Source organism: Agelaius phoeniceus, chromosome 3 (assembly GCF_051311805.1).
Source record: "Agelaius phoeniceus isolate bAgePho1 chromosome 3, bAgePho1.hap1, whole genome shotgun sequence".
Taxonomy (NCBI): Eukaryota; Metazoa; Chordata; class Aves; order Passeriformes; family Icteridae; genus Agelaius; species Agelaius phoeniceus.
In genome coordinates this window covers 76,376,497-76,397,694 of record NC_135267.1, presented here as the reverse complement: position 1 = coordinate 76,397,694, position 21,198 = coordinate 76,376,497, and the positions used below count along the sequence as shown (strand labels likewise).

At 38.1% G+C, this 21,198-nt stretch overlaps 1 protein-coding gene across 22 annotated transcripts in view; it reads left to right on the top strand.

The window, feature by feature from the left end:
- AFDN (afadin, adherens junction formation factor) overlaps positions 1–19,424 on the top strand; it is a 115,582-nt gene extending 96,158 nt beyond the window's left edge. For 6 of the 22 annotated variants that reach the window (XM_077175639.1, XM_077175631.1, XM_077175637.1 and 3 more), the window contains 6 exons: positions 2,271–3,293; positions 5,113–5,148; positions 9,654–9,788; positions 11,987–12,503; positions 16,417–16,495; positions 17,254–19,424. In XM_077175639.1, the coding sequence (XP_077031754.1) occupies positions 2,271–3,293; positions 5,113–5,148; positions 9,654–9,788; positions 11,987–12,503; positions 16,417–16,495; positions 17,254–17,398 (1,935 nt within the window). In that variant the 3' untranslated portion in view covers positions 17,399–19,424. The remainder of the gene's footprint in view (positions 1–2,270; positions 3,294–5,112; positions 5,149–9,653; positions 9,789–11,986; positions 12,504–16,416; positions 16,496–17,253) is intronic. The other 16 variants (XM_054630308.2, XM_077175643.1, XM_054630306.2 and 13 more) reach the window with 8 other exon arrangements.
- Positions 19,425–21,198: the final 1,774 nt, after the last annotated feature.

Sequence of the window (21,198 nt, the reverse complement as noted above, 5' to 3'; positions counted from 1 at the left end):
TTTCTGAAAAGCAAACTAAATCTCCATTCTTCCAAGAAGGTTTATGTGGAAAATTGTTTGCCTGAAGGGTGTGTTATTTAAGCGATAAAGTATTAAAATTGAAATAAAACAGTTCTTAAGACCTATCCAAGGTGTTCACTGAAACACATTCCCTGTTCCTAGTTAAAAAAAGAAATGTATAATTTCAAATCGTATCTATTATCAAAGTGTGGATGCATCTTGACATGGAATGAATTTACACCCATTGTACTTTTAGAAATTCAAACACAGTGCTGTTCTGCTCCTTGTAGTGAGAACTTCATTCAAATCCATACAGGAAATTAAACCTAGATCTCCTAAATCTAGTTACTGGATCATCTTCTTTCTCTAATCTACCAGACTTAAAAAATATAGAGAACTTTTTTTTTCCTTGCTATTTCTGAATTAGTGATAAAAGCAGAGCCTTACACCAGACTTATCTTTTACTTTTGGAAAAGTGTTGTGTAAATTAGCTTAAGATTCTGTCTAACTAAGCAAAGAAAGAATTGTTTATAGGTTGCTCACACATGCATGGGCAACTGTATTCAGTAAAAAGTCACTTTTATTTTAGTGGTTTTTTAGTATTCTAGAGAGTAAATTCTCGTTATTTGGGCTGCTAAAAAAATAGATGTTTTGCTCAAAGTCAGACAGTAATTTTGAAAGGGAAATGCTGCAAGTTGAACAACTTTACCAAATAGATACAGAAATATTTTACTGAATTTCCATGCTTAACTCTTACACATTTCATGATTTCGTCTCACTTAATCTTAGCTGCATAGCTAACATCTACATGCTCTCTGTCAGTGATGGGAGAAAGGGAGGTGGGTGTCTCCAGAGAACGGTTCCTACCCATTTGTCTTAACTGAATTCTATGATAATTGTTGCCTGGACATGCATCTCTCCCCTGCTTAAAACAAGTTTAAGTGAGTAGCTTAGATGAGGTGGTTAAAACTGGTAAAGATGAAGCCCATCTATTAAAGTTGTTGACAGACACTGAATTTGAGCTATAGCCTTAAGGCTGAAGGCAGGACAGAAAAGGATTTTGCTAAAGCAAAATAGAAGGTTTAACTCCTTACTAGCACTGAAAGTGTTAATAGGTTTTCCCTGCCAGACAATAGCTCTTTTAAGTTGAAAATTAGAAGAAAACAGAAGAAAAACTTTTACAAAAATAAAAAAAAATACACTTTAATCTTTGCAGAGAAAACTGAGCTTGTAAAAAAAAAGCTGCTAAATGCCTGTTTTCTATTCTGAAGACATTAGCAAACTTTGGCTAGGTGCATCTTTACAGCAAATCTACCACAAATAACTTGTGTTCAGCTCTGTTGGACTAATAGAGCATAAAAAATACACTTGTTCCTCTCAAAGAAGGCATTCTTTAGAGGTCATAGTTAAGGTCATTGATGGAGGAAGATAAAAGGAGTTTGCTTTGTTAGTCTTCTCTCAGTTGTTGATAATTGGTGCATTATGTGTTCAGTGCGTAGCAGTTCCTAACGTTCAAAGTATGAATATTTGCTTCAAGAAAATCATTAACAGATTTAATAATCCTGGTTTATGGTCCAGTGTTCCTTTTCAGGTGGTTGTTCAGTGCAATGGGACCCAGAGCTTCTATAGAAAAAGACTTGGTGTTGCACTAAAGTGACAAAAATCTCAGACCATTATACTCATGTTCCAGGAGCAGGTAGAATTAGATTGCCTGCCTCGATTCTGTACCCTGAATTGTGTCAGTAATGGGAGCTTCCTTCAGGGCATCTCTCCTGCTAATGGAGGAGGGTAGGCAGAGGCATTCTTCTCTCTCTCTGTCTGCAGCCTTTGTGTTTGCTTTCCCAATAGGAAACATGTTCAGTGAAGCCAGTTGAAGTCTGAATGGCAGAGCTGGTATGACTGAGTCACTGCTCAGAGCTACCAGAACTCTCATACTCGCACAAGGGGGAGGGGCTGTCAGGGATAGTCCTGAGAAACTGTGCAAGCTGGGGAGGTTTTCAGCTTAAACTCCATTTTGCATTCATCATTCCTCCCAGTCCAGTTACCAGGCAGTTCCCAGGAGCTTACTAAGTCTTCCATTGCTTGAATGAGTTAAGAAGACTGAGAAAAATATTTTATTGTTGGTTTTGGGAAACCTACTGGGTATGGAAATGCTGAAATTTGTTAAAAGTAATTACCTTCCGTAATAAGAATGTGTTTTGTAAGCCATTTTCAAATATGTTTTAATGTGGATGGACTGTGATACACATGACTTGTTTAATATTTTTCAGCGTGTAGCTCGTTCTCAGGAAGAGCTCAGAGACAAAGTTTTCCAGCCAGAGAGGAATCGTTTGGAAGTTGTCATACGCAAGGATGTGGAGTACATTGATCGGAAGTCAGACAGCGATCAGTGGATGAATTCATCTGTGGATTCCAGCACATCTAGCCAGGAACACCTGAACCATTCCTCCAAACCAGTGTCGCCTGGTTCTTGTTTAACTAAAAGTGGACCTGGCCGTTGGAAAACTCCAGCCACTAGCCAGCCGACTCCAGTGGCCATTTCCCAGCCCATCAGAACAGATCTTCCCCCTCCACCGCCACCTCCTCCAGTGCATTATGCTGCTGAATTTGATGAACTACAAATGGATTTGCCTCTGCCTCCACCTCCTCCTCCAAATCAGATAGGAGCACAAGCCTCCTCCCAGGTAGCTGCTGCTGAGCGTAAAAAAAGAGAAGAGCATCAGAGGTGGTATGAAAAGGAAAAGGCACGTTTGGAAGAAGAACGAGAAAGGAAACGTCGTGAGCAGGAGAGAAAACTGGGCCAAATGCGTTCTCAGCCACTAATTCCTGCTCAGCCTGTAGTTCCTCCCGTCTCCCTTCAACAAGTGAAATCAGAAAAGCCCTCAACTTTACAGAGGCCTCAAGAAACAGTCATTCGAGAGCTGCAGCCCCAACAGCAGCCGCGGACTATTGAGCGGAGAGACCTGCAGTACATTACCATCAGCAAGGAAGAACTGTCCTCTGGTGATAGCCTCTCTCCAGATCCATGGAAACGGGATGCGAAGGAGAAGCTGGAAAAGCAGCAACAGATGCACATCGTGGACATGCTGAGTAAAGAGATTCAGGACCTTCAGAACAAACCTGATCGTACAGCAGAAGAAAACGACCGCCTCCGCAAACTCATGCTTGAGTGGCAGTTCCAAAAGCGACTGCAAGAATCAAAACAAAAGGATGAGGATGATGATGAAGAAGAGGATGATGAGGTGGATACTATGCTCATCATGCAGCGACTGGAGGCAGAAAGAAGAGCAAGGGTAAAATCCTTTCTAGAAAAAAATACTGTAAATTTCTAGCTTGGTGGGTTTTCGTGCTTTGAGTGTTTTGATGTTCCTAGACAGTAAAGGAGGATGAGACTTTCTTAAATGGCTTGAATTTTAAAATTAGTAACTTAGAGTGGTTTCATCAGTTAAGTAATGTATTGTGAAAATATTGAAGCTACCTTTTATAGAATTCAATTTTAGCAATTGAATTTATTTTTCTGGTTTTGGGGAGAGAAAAGTTTCCTTTGGATAAAGGTTTTTTGCCATGTACCTCGAGTATGGTTAGAAGGTAAAATATGTTAAAAATTTGCTTGGAGAAAGGTAAGCAAAAACATTAGAAATTATGAAAGTTTGTAGGAGAATCAGGAATAAAAATAGTGTGATTTCTCCCTCTCCTCCCCAGTGTATTTACCTCTAAAAGTTTTTATTTATAGTCTTGGGTCATGAACACAGACACTGAATGCATACTGTTTCCAGGGAGTAGTGAGCTGAACAGACATTCCAACTTGCTGGTCTGATACAGCTGCTACCTCTGCCTTTAACACCCCTCAGTGCTGACCGCAGCAGTGGAGGGAGCATTGCTTGAGCTGTGTGGTATTGGGTGGTGTAATAGCTAATACACCCTGTCTAGAGCTCCAGCTCCTCCTAATCTGAGGCCTGGATTTTTCATGGTGTCCAGTTTAATCAGCATCTGAGGTTTGCTTACCTTAGCTTCAGTTCTGTGAAAGCTCATAATATTTGTAATAAGATAATACAACTGAACAGTTGGTTCGGTGAAATTTTTAACCATTCTTGCTGGTGGCTGTTGTCTCCCAAGACTCTGGTAAATCTACTGTTATTGAAAAAAAGTGTCTATAGGAAAATCTGTTCTTTCCTGAATAACAGCATGGATTCCAAAATTACATACCAATAGCTATGCTTTTCCAGGCTTAAAAGCTAGCTCTGTAATATGTTCAGTGTCTTCTATGTGTTTGTCTTGAAAAGTTGACTTAATTCTGTGATAAGCAGTATTTAATTCCTGAGAAATGTTTGGACATGCTTGTTTTGACATTCAGAAATAGCTGGTGGCTTGAGTGGGATTTGAGTTCACGATTGTTTTGACAGCTTCATTTCCTAAACTTACTCTTCTCATATTCGCTGCAGTCTGCATTGCTTTCCTTTTTTTTCCCTTATGCCTAACTTTATTACTGTGTAAAAGAATAGATACCTCAAACTTGGAAATTGAAGAAAGAAAAAGCTAAATATGTATTCAGCAAACAGGTTTCCCTAAAGTCCAGTATTGCTAACAGGCAATTTGTGGCACAGTAGACAGTTACCTATGGGCATAAAAAATTAATGTGTAACTGCCATTTTAACAAACAGTGTCTTAGAAATTTTACTGTGGCGAGGCTAAGAAAGCCACGTGTTAATGAAAAAAAAAAGCCAGTTGTATTGCATAACAATATTAGTCTTCTCTGCAAGTGCTGGCTTTAAAACACTATTTGTGCATGAAGTTCTTCCAGCTTTTTGGAACATTTTGAAACTAAAAAATAACAGTTGTATTGAACTGAATTCATGTTTTCATTTTGATTACATTTCACTTTTAGAGATGCAGTTAAGTAGCATCTTTGCGGAACTACTGAGGTGGATTATTTGGATATTTTGGATTATTTGTTTTAATTTCTGTATTTCACATTTATGTCCATTCAGTTCCTCATTCTAAAGCAGCCAACTAAACAAATAAAAGAAAATGCTTTTGAAATAACACATGTCTAACCTATCTTTATTTACACTGTGCATCTTTCTTTTTTTTCCCCTTTCTTACTACCTGCAGCAGACTGCTGTGCCAGCAATCTCTGTTCTAGATTTGGTATGTTTGTTTCTTTCTCTTCAATATCTCTTTCCCATTTCAGTTCCTTATTATTATTATTAATAACCGCCCTATGTGCTTTGGATGATGATCTGGCACCTTTAGGTGTTCAGAGATCATTATGATACTGTAAGCAGTCAGTTAACTGCAAGCATGCATTTGAATGTTTTCAGATATGGTGATTCCTTTCCCTGTGTTTCCTTCCTCTTAGATGTTGTGTTTTGCTTGCAGACTTGATTTGTTTGTTGCAGCAGTGATCTAACATAAAAACTGTATCTACTGATTTGTGCAATTTTGTTTACAAAATCTTACTAATAACTTTGAATGAACAGGCTGTGAGGTAAGATTGCTTCCTTTCCCTTTTGCACCCATGCAGGTTTTAGAAGAGCTCTAAGAACATTTCCTTTACAGTTTGAAGGGAAATTGTACTGAGAGCCTAATAATACAGCATACTTCTTCAGCACATGCTGACACCCTGCTGTTTGCAGGTGTTACAGGTGTTTGGTTTTGGCAGGTTAACATAAAAATGGATTGTAAACTCAGAAATCACTTCCAAACTGATATTTCCAAGTTGGTTGCATAAACATGCAATCGTTAAATTACAATATAATTTCAGTTTCAATTGATTAATACTATTCTCTTGCATCTAAAACATGACAGGCTTTCAAACTGGAACAGTAATTGCTATGACTCCAGCTAATTTTGTATTTTATTGCACTCATTGGGCATGGAACAGGAGTTTTGTAGTCTTCCATAGCAAAAATACATCCCCTTCAAAGTCAATTTCTATGTAATTAGTGTACCAGTTCTAAAAGAAAGGGGATGTTAGTAAAATTTAATTTGTGCTGCTTGGAAAAACTGTCAATGTGTCGGTTCAAAATATGGATTTGAACATTCAGCACTGCTTTATGAAAAAAAATCACCTTCTAAAATGCATACTTCTTATAAAATCTAAGGTGCTCAGTTTTGTATCTGTGTGCTACGTGAGTGTTAAACAGTTTACAGCAGTGGAACAGGTGAAGCATTTCACCTTCTTGAATTTAAGGACAAGCCAGGAGTCTTGGATTTTTCAGACTTAGTATCTTATCAATGTTTTCTAATTACTACCTGTATTTTTTTGCTCAAACCTTGATTCCTGGAGCTGCAGCTCAATAGATAGAAAGCTTTTCCAAGCAGACAGCAAACATCTGGATCTTTCAGCAACAGGAGGTTGATGAAGGCAGATGGTATCACCAGCTTGAAAAATGGATTAGACAAATACATAGACATCACGCCTGCAAACAGCTGCTCAGAGGATTAGACAAGGCTGTACCAGCTGACATCTCTAGCAGTGTGCTAAATGCCAGGGGAATGCTAGAAGAAAAGGCCAGGCTCAAGTGCAGCTCTTTTTGCCTTGGTCAGAGACAGAAAAATACTGGGCTAGATGGATGCATGGCCTGAATCAGTCAATGATTTATGATGTTCATAAAATTAGCTTTAAAAAAAGGCAGCAAGCTAATACTAAAATAGTTGAACACTACACCCAGAAAATACCACTTTTTCATAATTTCATGATTTTTATCCTATTCACATGACTTTTGAGACATAAATGCATCTAAACAATGCATTGTATATACTTCATATACCCAAGTAATTGCTACTTTGTTTCTTAAAAAACCCCAAAACCAACAACAACAAAACTTTGTCTTGTTTGATGCTTATTTTGTATGTCTAGAGTGAGCATGGTTGATAGCTGTTCTTCTAATTACAAGGCTGAAGGAAGGTGATGAACAGTTAATACAAGAATTGTCAGCTTGTATTAGATAGTGTTTGTTTTTTCAATTCCCCAGGACCTATGAGATCTGACACAGCTTTTTAGCTGTCGTTAAATAAATAGGTATAAATTTAAAGTTCTCCTGGAACATCTTTTAGAGTGTTATAAGCAGTACTTGGAGAAATTAACATTTTTTGAAATTTGAGACTTCCTGGATTTGAGAATGGCCTGCCAGGCCTGTGGATATCTTAACATTCCTGATAGGATCGGCCCACTGACCCCTTTACCAGGAGCAGTAGCTTGGAGGAAGGGTGGACTTCTCTGCCCTCCGAGGTGTAGGAGTAGTGCTGCGAGTGATGTTGGCAATAGGGAGACAAAGTTGTGTGACTGAGCAAATGGTTGGCACTTTGTAGTAGAGCTGGGTCAGAGCAGGGGAGAAGAATTGGTGCTTTGTGCTCAGCTGCTTTGCTCGGTTACAGCTGGGAGAATGCTCTTCTCCATCACTCTGGCTGTACAAATTAGTTGTTCTTCCCTGTTAAAATATAAGCACGTGGCTTTGGAGGAGATAGTGGAAGTACAGTAAATGAGGTGAAAACATGACTTCTAAACAAGAGAGAAACTGATTTGGATAGAGAAGCATCCAATCAAAATACTCAACCTGGGAATCTTACAGCCCTCTCACTAGAAGTGAGAAGCAAAGCTGATTTTCCTTTGCATCTTGAAAATTTGGGGTGAAGTTAGAACTGGGTACTGTTGAACACACAGAATTACAGACACATGCCTGCAAGTGCTCTGGCATATCTCATCATCCTACCACTCCTTGCCTTGGTCTGGGAATGCTCCAAAATAGAAACTAGTTAGTGATCATCAGGAAATGAAATGTCATCTCTTAATAGTTTCTGTATTCTCATTTCTGCCTTCCATACAATTTTTAGCCATTTTCCTATAGGTATATTATGTCTAGAATAGCCTCTGACCTGAATACAGTTGTCTTCACAATTCTTACAATTCCCATGTTAACAACAATTACCAGGCGGGCAGCTTGGTAACTCTTGCCTTCTTTCTTTAGTTATGGTCAGAAGACAATTAAACAAACCAGTCCTAACTTTCTCTACAATTTAGTTGGAAATTCTTTACCATTTAAGTGCTTTTGAATAGGAATATTTGCTGCTAAGCAGTAAGGCATCCATACCATAACCTGGGAGCAATAACTGCCATGTTCAGGGTGTTTTTCTAATATAGTTGGGACAGGAATTTTCCTGTATTTTCTCACTGTGCAGTTTTTGCTTCCCTTTTTTTTTTTCCTTTTTTTTTTTTTTCATTATTAGGAGGAAATGACTTCTCTTGTATAAACTCTTGTGAATTTCTAGCTGTATTTCCTTTTGACAGCAATATTATCTCCTTTGTTAAAATAATGTTTTTCTAATAACTAAGACAAGAAGTCTTAATCCAAGCAGGGAGTTGGTTAACTACTCTGTTCCCTGCTCTGCAGTGCAAACTGAGTTTGATCTTTATCTTTGTTGTTTTCAGTTAGGAATGACAAAGTTTTAGCCCTAAATAAGGGGAATTTACTTGGAAGTAGCATCCTCTAAAATACATTCATCAAATTAAAATGAACAATGGGGAGAAATAATTGGAAGAAAATTAGCCAAACTGTTTATACTTTTTTATTAATTAATTGGGGAGGAAGATACTTGCATGAAGGTTGTCCTCACAAAGTCTATTAAGATTTAATTTCTCTTTCTCTCTTGTACTGCTTTGTGTCTTAAGGGTCTTTTTCTATAAGTGAATTTGGATTGTAACATAAAATCCAGGAGTAGAAAAGTATCCCTGTTACATGCAGTTTATAGCAAGATCAAATCATTTGTTGATTTATACTAATAAGGATTTTTAAAAAAAACTGTGTGGAGGGGAAAAAAAATTACTTTAAAACATATGCAACAGTAAGAAATAACACAGCATGTAGTCTAGTTAATTTCTACTTGTATTACTGTGCTAGTGAATATTCCTGTCCATCAAGGACTTATATACTGCTAGCTTTAAAGAATCGTGCAAAGTTTGGATAGTGCTCAGTTTTCCTATCTGTGCAGCATCACAAACATATATAAACCAGTATTGTCTGTTAGACATGAGTTGTTCTTGTGAGCTGTTTCATCCCAGTAGTCAAAGGTTTTCTTTCCTTCACTCTCTGCTTTTTCCAAAACCCATCTGCTGCAGATATAGTGGGAGATTTTATTTCCTGAGACTATTTGCAGACTTGCTGAATGAGCCTGTTACTTTAAATGGATTGACCCTTTGACTAATGAGTCATGATTTTCCGGTGCTTGAATTCTAATCCAGAATTAAAAAAAACAATTGACTGCTGGAGCTGTGGACTTTTGGTTCCAAGTATTTAATTTCATTTTACTGTACCTATGAGACTATGGTTGTTGAAGCTCTTTGGAGCATGAGTCACATCAGTCTTTTACTGGGGGTTCATACATGACTGCTAAAAATGTCTCCCTGTGAAATTTGTGATTTTATGTATGTAGTTCTGTGCGCCTCTCTTTTGCTTTTTCTTTCCTTGGGGATTTTAGGCAACAATGTAACAAAACATACTTGTAATGACTGGAAATTGTATTGATGGATATGTAGCATAGCATTTTCTGCTGAATGAGTTATTTTTAGATGCCAGTATTTAGTTACATTTTTAGTTACCTTTTTGACCCATCTTGCCCATGTGAGTGACCAATTAAAATTGTGTCTCTGTTAGTTACAGGATGAAGAACGCAGACGGCAGCAACAATTGGAAGAAATGCGGAAACGAGAAGCAGAAGACCGGGCCAGGCAGGAAGAAGAGCGCAGACAGCAAGAGGAGGAGCGGACCAGGAGAGAGGCTGAAGAAAAGGTTGTGGTCTTCTGAGTGCCACAGGGGTTCTTGCAGGCCTTTCCTCTTCAGCCTGCCCAGTTACCAGCTCAGTCTTGGTTCAGCAGGGTTTAAACACAGTAGCCCTGTTGATAGGGATCATGGCCCAAGGCTTCAACTTGTCTATCCAAACCAAAAAGGAATTAAAGAAACAGCCCATTCCTGCTGGCTGGAGTTGACTGGTATTGCAGAAATAGTACTGCAGGCTTAGTGCCTGACAGTTCTTAGCAGGGGTGAGGCTCTTAACTTCAGAGCCTTTCTGAAAATTACGGAAGAAATCAGGTACTTCCTGTTTCCCTTCAGCTCCCATCATAAATTGCATACCTTTTTTATTATCATGGCTCAGTTAGTGCTATTGGGTTTTCCTATGTCCCAGTAGATGACACTTACATATTTCTGTAGTATTTTTTAATATAGATACAGAGAGAAGCATGAAATGCGATGGAGTAGTGATGAATATTCCATATTGCTTTTTATGTTTGGACTGTTTGGAGGGAAGTGGTTTCTAGAAAGCAAGTAAATAATTTTAGCAGATAAGTATGCAGTCAAATTATAAAAATTCAGGGCTGTAGGTTCTGCAAAACATTATACATAAATATGAGAAGCTTAACTGATCAAACTAGAAGACAAAGCAACTTATTTGACTCAGCATGTTTCTTAAGACCTTTTTGTTCCTAGAGAAAGCAGTTACTTCTGTTCAGTTTGCCTGTTAGTAACACTGACTTGAGAAAGAAGGCTGGCTTTTAAAGTTGTTCATCTTGGAAGATTGAGCAAATCCGTTTAAAAAGCCCCCAAACTTTAGATGCATTAACTTTGTTCATTTATTTTTCAGGCTTTGTTAAATTGTTTCCATAAACAGTATGGTTGGATGAGTGGAAGAGGTGGTAATAAGAGAGAAGTGAGGAAGGTGTATCTGGAGTGCGGAAAGGTTTTAGAAGTAGACTGTAGACACCTTAAAAAAATGCAACCAAGAGAAAACAACTAACTATGGCTTTCTTAACTTCTGAAAACGATGCAGCCAAATGACATTTGGATCACACTTGAAAGAGTTTTCACTGGCAGATGTTGACTAAGATACTTCTACCAACTCAGAACTCAGTACCATCAGTAAAATGGTTTTAGAGAGTAGTACAAGGAGATGAGTTTCATGTCTTTGCCACAGATGAACAAGATCAGAGCTATTTATTATTTTTTCAGGATAACTGACTCAGTATTGGACAGATAAACATTGAGGTGGATTTCTTTAAACATGTGGATTAAAACCAGAAGTTATGGTTATTTCAGATGCCATATATTCTCAGCAGAAATTATTCTATGCTTAAACGCAAAGGGTTTTGTAATGTACATACAGTTCCCAAATAGACCTCATTTGTTATCGAACTACTGAATAAACCCTTGTAGTAATTTACAATGTGTCTGAGACAAGAGCTGAACAGAATTAAATGTTATTTAGTTTAAAAACAGAACAGTCTTTTTAAGCGGAAGAATACACAGAAGGTATTTAATGACCTTTTAAATGCTCAGTAACCTCATGTAGATATCATTACCATCGTTTCTGTTTTAAATGCCTTTAACAGTATTTGTTTGATGCCTGTTTTGGAAAAATTCTTCGTAATAATTTTTTTGTGTGAAAGTAGTTTTCCTGGTGTTTATACTAGAAACTTGGTTAGGAGTCATCTATTCCAAGGCTCTGTTGACTAATTTACATTGTATAAGCATGAAACAAAATCACAAAGTTCCTTTTTTAAGGCGGTAGTTAATTTTAGTTATATTCCTCTCCCACAGATTCTCTACAACTTTAGTAAATCTGCACCTTATTAACTGTAGTTACAGTTTGAGTAATAAATGTTGGAATGCCCTTAGTTTACGCAGGCAGTTGCTTTAGTGACCACAGGCAGTGGTAAATCTGTAAATAACAGCTACACTGTGTTACTGGATGGCTGCTGGTTTTTTGCAAATGTGACAGTTTGACCACTGGCCAAACACCAGTGCACCCACGAAAATCATTCACTCTTAGTAGTAAATATTCTCTGTATGAGTCCATATAGATGCCCTGCTTATAGCCAGAAAAGGAGACAAAAAAGATTGACGGAGGATGTTTGTAGCTAAGTGATAGAAAGCTTAAATCTCGTGGATTGAAATGTCTGACCCCTGTGTTTCTGTTTCCTCTGGGCTTTCAGAGGCGCCAGGAAGAGGAGTATTACAGTCGCTTAGAGGCTGAAAGGCGCAGGCAGCACGATGAAGCTGAGCGAAGATTGCTGGAACCTGACGAGCCTGGTCTGTACAGACCTCCGCTTCCACGGGAATATGAACTCCCATCCCCAACCCCTTCATCTAACGCTCCTCCTCCCCCACCTCAGCGAAACACCTCTTACCTCAAAACACAGGTCCTCTCCCCTGACACGATTTATACTGCCAAGTTTGTTGCTTACAATGATGATGATGATGAGGAGGAGGATTCCAATCTAGCAGGTCAGGATAAGTACTCCAGCACAAGAAAATCCTATGGTGACTTTCCTCCTGCCACCCTTAAGCCACAGCAGCCCTCCCGCCAGCCTCGCCCAGTTTCAGATGGCATCTTTCTTTCCAACTCATTCCAGTCATCTTCTGTCAATGCCAACAGTACTACTGTCAAAAAAAGCCAGCCCCCGCCCCCATCAAACAAACCAAGTTTCATCCATGCCAGCAGCTCTAAAGGTAGAAACAATGAAATAAGTCATCTCTTCAAAGCTGTCCTTGTATTTTCAACTCCAGGGCTCTAGATTTAATCACTTATTTTGTGATTTCCCCCTCCCTTAATCACTATTTTCACTCTGGTGATCTAACTTAAATCTTGATATTAATATGAATCCTTCAATTTTTAATTATTTTGATCTCTCAAATTTTCTTGCTCTTTACCCAAACTTTTCAAAAGCAAAAATTCCATCTTTCATGTATGAATCAGAAATGATTTTAACTGCTACTCAATCAGTTTGAAGTACTGTTGGTTTTGGCTTTCACTCTGTATCTCTAAGTGATTTGTTTTGTATGACTGACTGCTGTTTACTCAGAGCATCTGGAAGTGCACCTTTCTTGAACACAGGAAATCTCTCCTAAAGGGTTCATGGACAGATCTTATCTTCTGCTTTGTTGTTGGTACCAGGGTTCTCTCTCTTTTAATAGTGTGTGCAAATGGCTTTAAAAATTGTATTTGTAGATGTAGATCTTAAATACACAAGCACCAAGAGAAATACAGGTCTTGCAGTTAGTTTCATGTATTAGGCACCATTCCTGAATTTCTGGTTTGTACAGTGCAGTTTCCTTGCAGAGAGACAAAAATCTAAATTTCATCTTAGTACTGTTTGTTTTCCTCCTTCCCTTCTATACCTCTATGTTTCTTTGACCCCTCATCTTGTTGTTGTTGTATAACTCCAAGCTAACCATAATGAAGTTTAATTTCAGTTAGAGTTCTAGCTGCCAGTAACTTCAGCACCATATTTTACCTGCAGAGTACTAGTTCAACTATACTCTTGAATTCAAAGCTAATTCAGTCCAAAGTCTGGGGATTTTTTTTTAAACTGATGCTGTATAGGAGTAATCTTGTATACTTGACTATTTGAGTATGTCTCACTCTGATAAGATTGCACTTTATTGATATAATACTTTGTCTTTAAACAGCAGCATCTGCTGGTACTTCTACATTTGTTTTCTTCTATGTTCTTTTGAAGGTGGTGGCCATGACATTCTCCTAGTTTATTCTTTTTACTTACACTGGCAGTTAACAAGTGCCTGACAACCAGCTCTATGTGATCAATTCATCCTTTTAAATTGAGAAAGGTAGCAAGTCACCTGAGATCCCAAGGGAAGGTGTTTATGCTGGCTTCTAGCTGAATGATCAACTTGCTGGACTCAAGTCTCAGTGGCACAGATGGAATCCTGTAGTGTGTTACATCCCTCATCACGTTTTTGGCCACCTAACAAATTGGAAAAATCACTCGCTTGCTTTATTCAGCAGTGTGCCCCGGGCATTGGGAGGATATGAGCCTCCAGATAAGTTCCATCTATTAGAAGCACTTCTAATCCAGCTGCAATAATATGTGAATCTGATTTGGGATATATACAAAGCCACTGAACTGCTTGTCCACATCCTGTTCAGTTGAGGCTCAAGTCATCATTTTCCAGCAATGAAAATTAGCATCCTTTCCTTTGCAGGGCAGATTAGCTTCTGCTACCGTTGAACTGCTTCCAGTGCTGAAGAGAAACTCTGCACTGTATTGTGTAGTTTTTAATATCACTGAAGGGACAGTTTAGCTCAGTTATAATTACTGTCCCACTGGTGCAGCTGATGATCAGTAGTTCCACTGTTTGTGGTCAGCACAATACCCAAGTTGCATAAAAAAAAGTATCTACAGTGATTCTCCTGTAAAGTCAGGGGAAGCCTGGTAATTTATGCTGGTGTGGCCTATGAGATCTCAGGACCTAGTTGTCTCTGTGATAATAGCCTCTCTTTTCAAACCCTTTGTCACTCCTCTCTGGCTCTGTAATAGGTTCTGAATCTTAAAGGAAAGCAAGGGAAGGTTTTAGCTTTTCAGTGTGATTTCATTAGACTGGAGTATAATTCTGGACACTACCTGCTGTGTACTATCATAATGCCTACTACCGTGCACCGGAAATCACTGATAAACCCACAGCCAATTTTGTACCAGAAGAACTTCAGCTTTTGAACACCAGATACCACAAAGAATTAAGAATATTCTGAAAGGGCAGGCTTCTGACATGAAACATGGGTACTTTATGTCTGTACTTAATTTTTTTCGTTCAAAGGATTTTCTAGGAATTCTTATTTAAAATTGACTGTAATAAAAAGTAAAATGTGCCTTCCATCACAGCATGTAGGCTTGCAAAAGCTGTTGCATCCCTTCCCTAGTTGGCACTTAGAAGGCTGTAGATGTAATCAGTTAGGCAACCCTAGAACCATCAGTCACTAGTTGTCACCACCAATATCCCTGCCTCCCATCATCCACAACCCAGAATGCTATTTAGTATATAATTGCATTTCTAATCCTGCTTTCTGTTAATATTAATTGAAAAATGAATCTCAGGAAAGTGAAATGTTCAGTGGTATTGTTTGTGCACATTTGTTTTTCGTGGAAAACAATCGAAAGGACAATTTACAAAGATTTGGTTAGGGTTTTGGTAACAATTAAGGAATATTGTAGTATGATGCTTCGCCTTTAATAGCCTAATTCATAAGCCATACAACTAATTCTGAATACTCTTATTTCATAATTTTTAAAATAGCCATGAGAACAGGTTAACTTCACTTGATTGCTCAAGCTTCTCTGAAGACTGCCTGCGTAACGTACAAAGCCGTTTGCACAAAATGCAGAATTCACTGTGCAGTTTGACCATCTCCCATCTCGCTGACTCTGTTACATTCCTGTCCTTTACAGCTCTTTCCTGTTCTGAGTGTTAACTCTAGTGAACCATGCTTCTGCAAATTTTGCTCTCGTGCTTTCTTCCACTGGGTCTTTAAGGACCATTGGGTCTGTCAGCTCACTAAGGAAAAAGTCAACACCCAAATGAAAACCACTATCCAAATGCAAATGAAACCTTGTGGATCCAGCCACAAGCTTTTCAAAGTAGGGAAGGCAGTACTTACAGGAATGTAAGACTCACAACTAAGAGGAAAAAAAATCTTTATATGCCTGGCATACATAGTATGATTTGGTTTGCTGCAAATTTTTGGTGGAAAAAATTTGGCCTACAACACATTAGCTAAATTGGCTTATGTGTTCTAGCCTCACTCAGAATTACTGAATATTTCTGAGAAGTTAGATGTACCAGTGGAAGAAGCAAACATCTCCTTTTGTACCAAAGAAGGTTCACAAGACATAACATGAACAATATTAAGATCAGAACTGTCTGAAGACAAATCTGAGTAGTGTGCTACACTTCTTTTTACTCTTTTCATGACAGTTATTAAGAGAATATGGTCTTAAATGTAAATTAAATTATTAAACTTTTGATTGGAAATAAAAGGTTTTGTCTTGTGGCCTTTACAAGGAATTAATATAATGTGTAAAACCTGTGTGTTATATCAACTTAAAGGTGCAGTGCTGCAGGACTTGAAATTTAAATTCAGAGGTGGGAGGGAGGGGCCATCTTCTCAGTGATACAGTTTGTGTATCAGACTTAACAGGGACTAAAATTTTGAATCTGCTGAATTGCAAAGATGGTATATACTAATCTTTGCTTACTTTTAGCCTCAGAAAGAGCTACAGCTAACTTACTTCCTGTGAAGTTTGTCACAGGATAATGAAGAGTGTTGCTCTTTCTGTTGATCTTCTTGAACAGCTTCTAGAAGACTGTGATTTGGCATGTGCTGGACAATCTAAACAAAATGGGTTTTGACTCAAAATTAGGAATTAAAAAAATAGCCCATTTGAAGAGGGTTTGAATTTAATAGTACTGGGATTAAATATTCTAGAGGTCACATGACCTCTGATTATTTATGATTCTCATTTGAATTGTTTCTTGAAAGAAGCACTGCACCTTTTTGAAGGAATACAGTATAAAACTTCTGTGTTGTTGCTGCTGTCCTTAAACTTAGTTCTTTCTTTTGCATAAGGAATAAATTCATACACTGGATCTACAGGAGCAGCTGCTGGGGACGTTTATCGGGATCCAAGAGACAAGAGATCTAAAAGGTGATATACAGGAGTCCATTGACTTCTATACAACTAACTTGGCTAGCTTCTGCAGTATTTTCTGTTGTCGTCGTTGTATCTCTGGGGGCTACTCCAGAGTTCTGCTGTTGGCTCTGTTATGGGTTACTATAAAACACAATTAAGTTCTCTCCACAAGCCCTTAGATGATCTGAAGCACTGCTGAATAGCAACGAGTTTTGGCACTACAAGTAAACAAAATGATCGCTGTAAATGAGCAACTTCACCTGGTTTAGGTGTATTTATAAATCTGAACAGTACCTCCGCTGTGGTATTCTTACAAAACCTGTAATAAGCATTAAAGATTTAAGCTGTGTATACATCTCATACAGGCTTTACCATGTAGCATATTGATGATGGGACAAGAAAAGAACAAGAAAAGCACTTCCAGTGCTATTTCTTAGAAATGTGCCACCACAGAAAACTGCTTTAGTTTAGCCAAAGCAGTAATGCTGTGCTAACACAGGCAGAGCCTTGGTTTATAACCTGCCATTCATGTTGAAATTGGCAAGCATTTCCATTTATTTTGACATGGAATAAATGGTCAAGTTATGAATTTCTCTCAAGTGATAGCACAATGTCAGAGTTAAAGGTATGTGTGAGAAACAAAACCTTTCAGAACACAGTGGAGACTGCTTTGCTGTAGTCAAAGAAACTGTAATTATGTGTCATCAAGAATGATTATGTTTAAGGATCTTATAGATGAGAATTATAAAAAATATTTTTTGTTTCCTTTGCAGTCAAGATGCAGATTTACCTGGAGCACCAGAAAACCTGACGTTCAGGGAACGCCAGCGACTTTTTTCACAGGGTCAGGATGTATCCAATAAAGTAAAAGCTTCTAGGAAACTAATGGAACTGGAAAATGAGTTGAACACAAAATAAGATTAAAGCACCTTATGAGATGTAATGGATGATCTCCAAATTGAGGGATTGAGATTGGGGGCACACTACTAAGTATGAACAGAAAATGAATGTTTTCTGAAAGGAGTGACTTTGATTCCTCTATATCTAAGACTGTTAATTAAGACTTAGAGATGTTGCAATAGCAAGAAAACCGATTACTTTGCCAGGAGCTTGTGGTTTATACAATGAAAGCACTGTAAATTTTTAAAGATGCGAATCACGTGAAGGTAACTTTTTTTCTGTTTTGGGGGTAAAGTTCTTTTGCACCAGACCAAGTAGCACTTGTCAAAGATAAGTTCTGTTTCCTGGTGTTTTACAGACACACTTTTGTTTTAGCTGCTGAGCAGAGAGAGTGAGAATAGCTTGAACTGCCTAAACTAAACTGTGCACTAGAAATTAGTATTTTAGGTTGTTTGACAAGAAGCCAATGTCTGGGCCACCTTAAATAAGGTTTCATATGCAAGTGTGACATACTGTATGGTGTTCATAGAAGAATCAGCATATCAATACAGATCTTACCATTACTTAGTACTGGCATAACACACATTCTCTAGATAGAATCTCAGAATAAAAATGTCTCTATTCCTATGTATTTGTTGGGTCTAAAATGGATGCCTAAGATTTTATCTGTAGTTATGGAAAAGTCTACGTTGTTGTATCCCCATTATATGTGCTTCAGACTTTGAAAAAATTTGAAGATAACAACCTTTGGATAACTGTTTCACTAAAAATTACATAAGCAATAGATAGTAGGCTACACTTAGTGGCCCTTCATCAGCTAGGACCAAAATGTTAGTAGTGTGTTAAAGGCAAGGATTACAGAAGGTGAGCAGAACACGTGGATATGTTTTCTGAGAAATTCGTATTAGAAGTTATTGGGCAATTAGGCCTGGAACAGCATTGATAAGTCTGTTATTATCAGTTCAGCAATAGATTTTTTTTCTATGGAGATATCAACTGGCATATTAAAGAAGAAGACTGAAGAGCAAAGCATCAAATACAGTACTGCATTCTGGAAGTGGGAATGTTCATAAGGTCATTAACAGAGCTGGTGTGCTAGCAAGGAACCATCCCTGCTCATGCTGAGGAGCAGTGCTAGCGAGCTCCCATTCCGTCTAGCTGGCTTTACTGACATCCTATTATGGTTGTACTGAAAGCCTTTTTGGCAGTTCAAGCTATTTTTTCACACTGTTATAGCCTTATTTAATTTTTAATTGTTAATCTTTTTCCTCCCACTATTTCCTCAGCTATGCTTATGTGGCTGATGATGTTGGGAATAAGGACCTCATCAGAGTCTTTCTCATTGTGTGATGTTAAGACAATATATATTGTGATTCCAAACAAATTTTCTATTTGACAAAGCCCTTTACTGGCTTTAGATGATTTTTTTTCCCTGTATCATATTGTTCTCTTATAAATATATATTTAGGGATTTGTGCACACTTCCAAATACAAAGGGGTAGACTTTCACTGCCTTAGGAAAGAAATCACTTTTAATAAGAGTTGTATGATAAATAAATGCAAGTTAATGAAAATTGGAGTGTAAATATTTTTTACGTATTTCGGGTTTCTTATTTGAAAGTGTGCTTTTACCGTTTCACCTGTTGAATATGAAGTAGAAGATTAAACTGGTTCAAAGTGTTAATGAAGGATCTGCATGCTTGCTATGTCTGTTCATCAGCAAAAGCAAGCCTCTCCCAATTTATCTTGAGAACACTAGCAGCCTTACAGTGACACATTTTTCTTGAAGAAAAAAACTTATGCTGTGGCTGAATTACTGTTGCTGCTAGACTCTGAAAAAGGCTTAGCAAAAAAGTACCTATAACCTTCAGTTGAGTGGATTTGGCCGCTATTGGGCATTCAGGTCAAGTGTGAATATGTGTAAAAGTGCTTTTCATATTTGTCTGTGCATTATTTGAAAAAAAACATCAAAACTGCTGTAGTTTCCCATTTCTACTGTATTTCACTTGCAACCTATTTTTAATAAAGTTTGTATTGTATTTAACTTTGCATTTAATGTTTTTTGTATTCTTATTTATTTCTGCATTACTAACAACAATATACCAGAGGGGCTCTTAATATGTTTTGCCTTACCTGTCCTCTTAAAACATATTTACGAGCAAAGTCAGTGTTTCTCATATGAAAACTTCAAATTAATTTTACATGGAGAATCAACAGAGGCTGACCTTCACTAATCAGAGAGGAGAATTTCTTAGCCTGTTTGATACCTATAGTGCTGACATGAAGGAAGTGATTTTTACAGCTTAACCAGCAATTTATGAAGTTTTAAATACCAGTGGTGTTGATCATACAGACTTGTCACACTGTATCTGTATCTTCCTCAAGTGCAAAGTTGTTTTTCTAACAGCAAATAGGAACCTAGAACATGGCATCTTTTGGAAAAGTAAATAGTGTATGCAGAGTCTCCACTGTGATTGCTGTGGTTAATGGGAGTCAGCAGTTCAAACTCTGCTTGGGGAGGGAGCCTGCCCCAGTGAAGTGCTGTAGGTGTACATCTGCTGAAGATGTACACCTATAACCTCAAAAGAACACAACTTTTCATTTTGAATGTAGACTGTCTAGACTAGAAGAAAATGAAAACAATCCATTGCTCTTCTGTATGTGAGTCCCTGAGTCTAAACAAAAGAGCCAGTACAAACAGAAAGTGGTGTATTTGAGTCTGTAGTTATTGCAGCTGTGAACTTTGTCATAGAAACTTTTATTTCTAGACCAAACTATTCCAGGGTTTATGAGAGGAACTGTGTGTGATGGGCAGTAGTAATGCATTTTCAGTGGGAAAAATGTTTTGGGCTATGCCTTCAGGTCATGTTTGCTCAGTGAGCATACTAGTGTGATGCTGTTGGGCATTGCAGCACCTGCTTTGCTTTAGGGACGTGAGCTGTCAGCCTTGGCAGCACAGCTCTTTGTGCTTTAACTGATGATGGCCCTTAGAGTGATAACTGTGAAGTTACATTTGCATATGCAGTCAGCTCTCTACAAAACAAATAATTTTAAATCTGTGTTAAATTCTCCCTTCTGCTCCTATCATCCATATACACTGTTTTTCAACTCCTTTAGGTCTGTACTACAATCTTGATGGGATTTGAGGAAAAGGCAGTGAAATGAAGATGTTGGCCAAGTCCATAGTATGCAACCTGTTCCCTGAAATAATAAGCAATATACTTGATAATACAGATTGCTGTTTATATGTCAAGCAATGAGTACACAAGTAGCAGAATAAACAAGACTGTTCTTTACCTCCTTATTCAATTAGATAACACAAAACATAGTCCTGGTAAAAAAATGAGCTTCAGTAATAACAGTCTTAAAACACATGCAGTGACTCATGTATGATAAGAATTGGCTCTTCCTCCTGTTTTGTCAAATGATACTGCTGTCTCAGGGTCAGTTACTGGTTGTGTGTTCCAGAAGGCAAAGCCTCACAGGCTAAAACTTTGGAGTTGGCTGACTTCTTTCCCAGCTGTAGTAGCAGGTAAACATAATGAGACCACAGTGCAATACACCTGCCCAGAGAATCTGTTTATTGTTACTGACAGGTGCTCAGAACTCAACTACAGTTACCAAAAAATGTGCAATGACATAATTACAGCTTCACCAAATAATGTTTTTACAGGCTGTGTGCAGTACAGCAGTCTCAAGTTACCATCTGCTGAGTGTGGAGAATGTCACCTTGCAGAGGCAGTAGAAAAGGCAGGGGCATACAGCAGAATCTCTCTGTATTTGGCAGAAGAGGGATAATGGCCTTCTCTCCTGGGCTT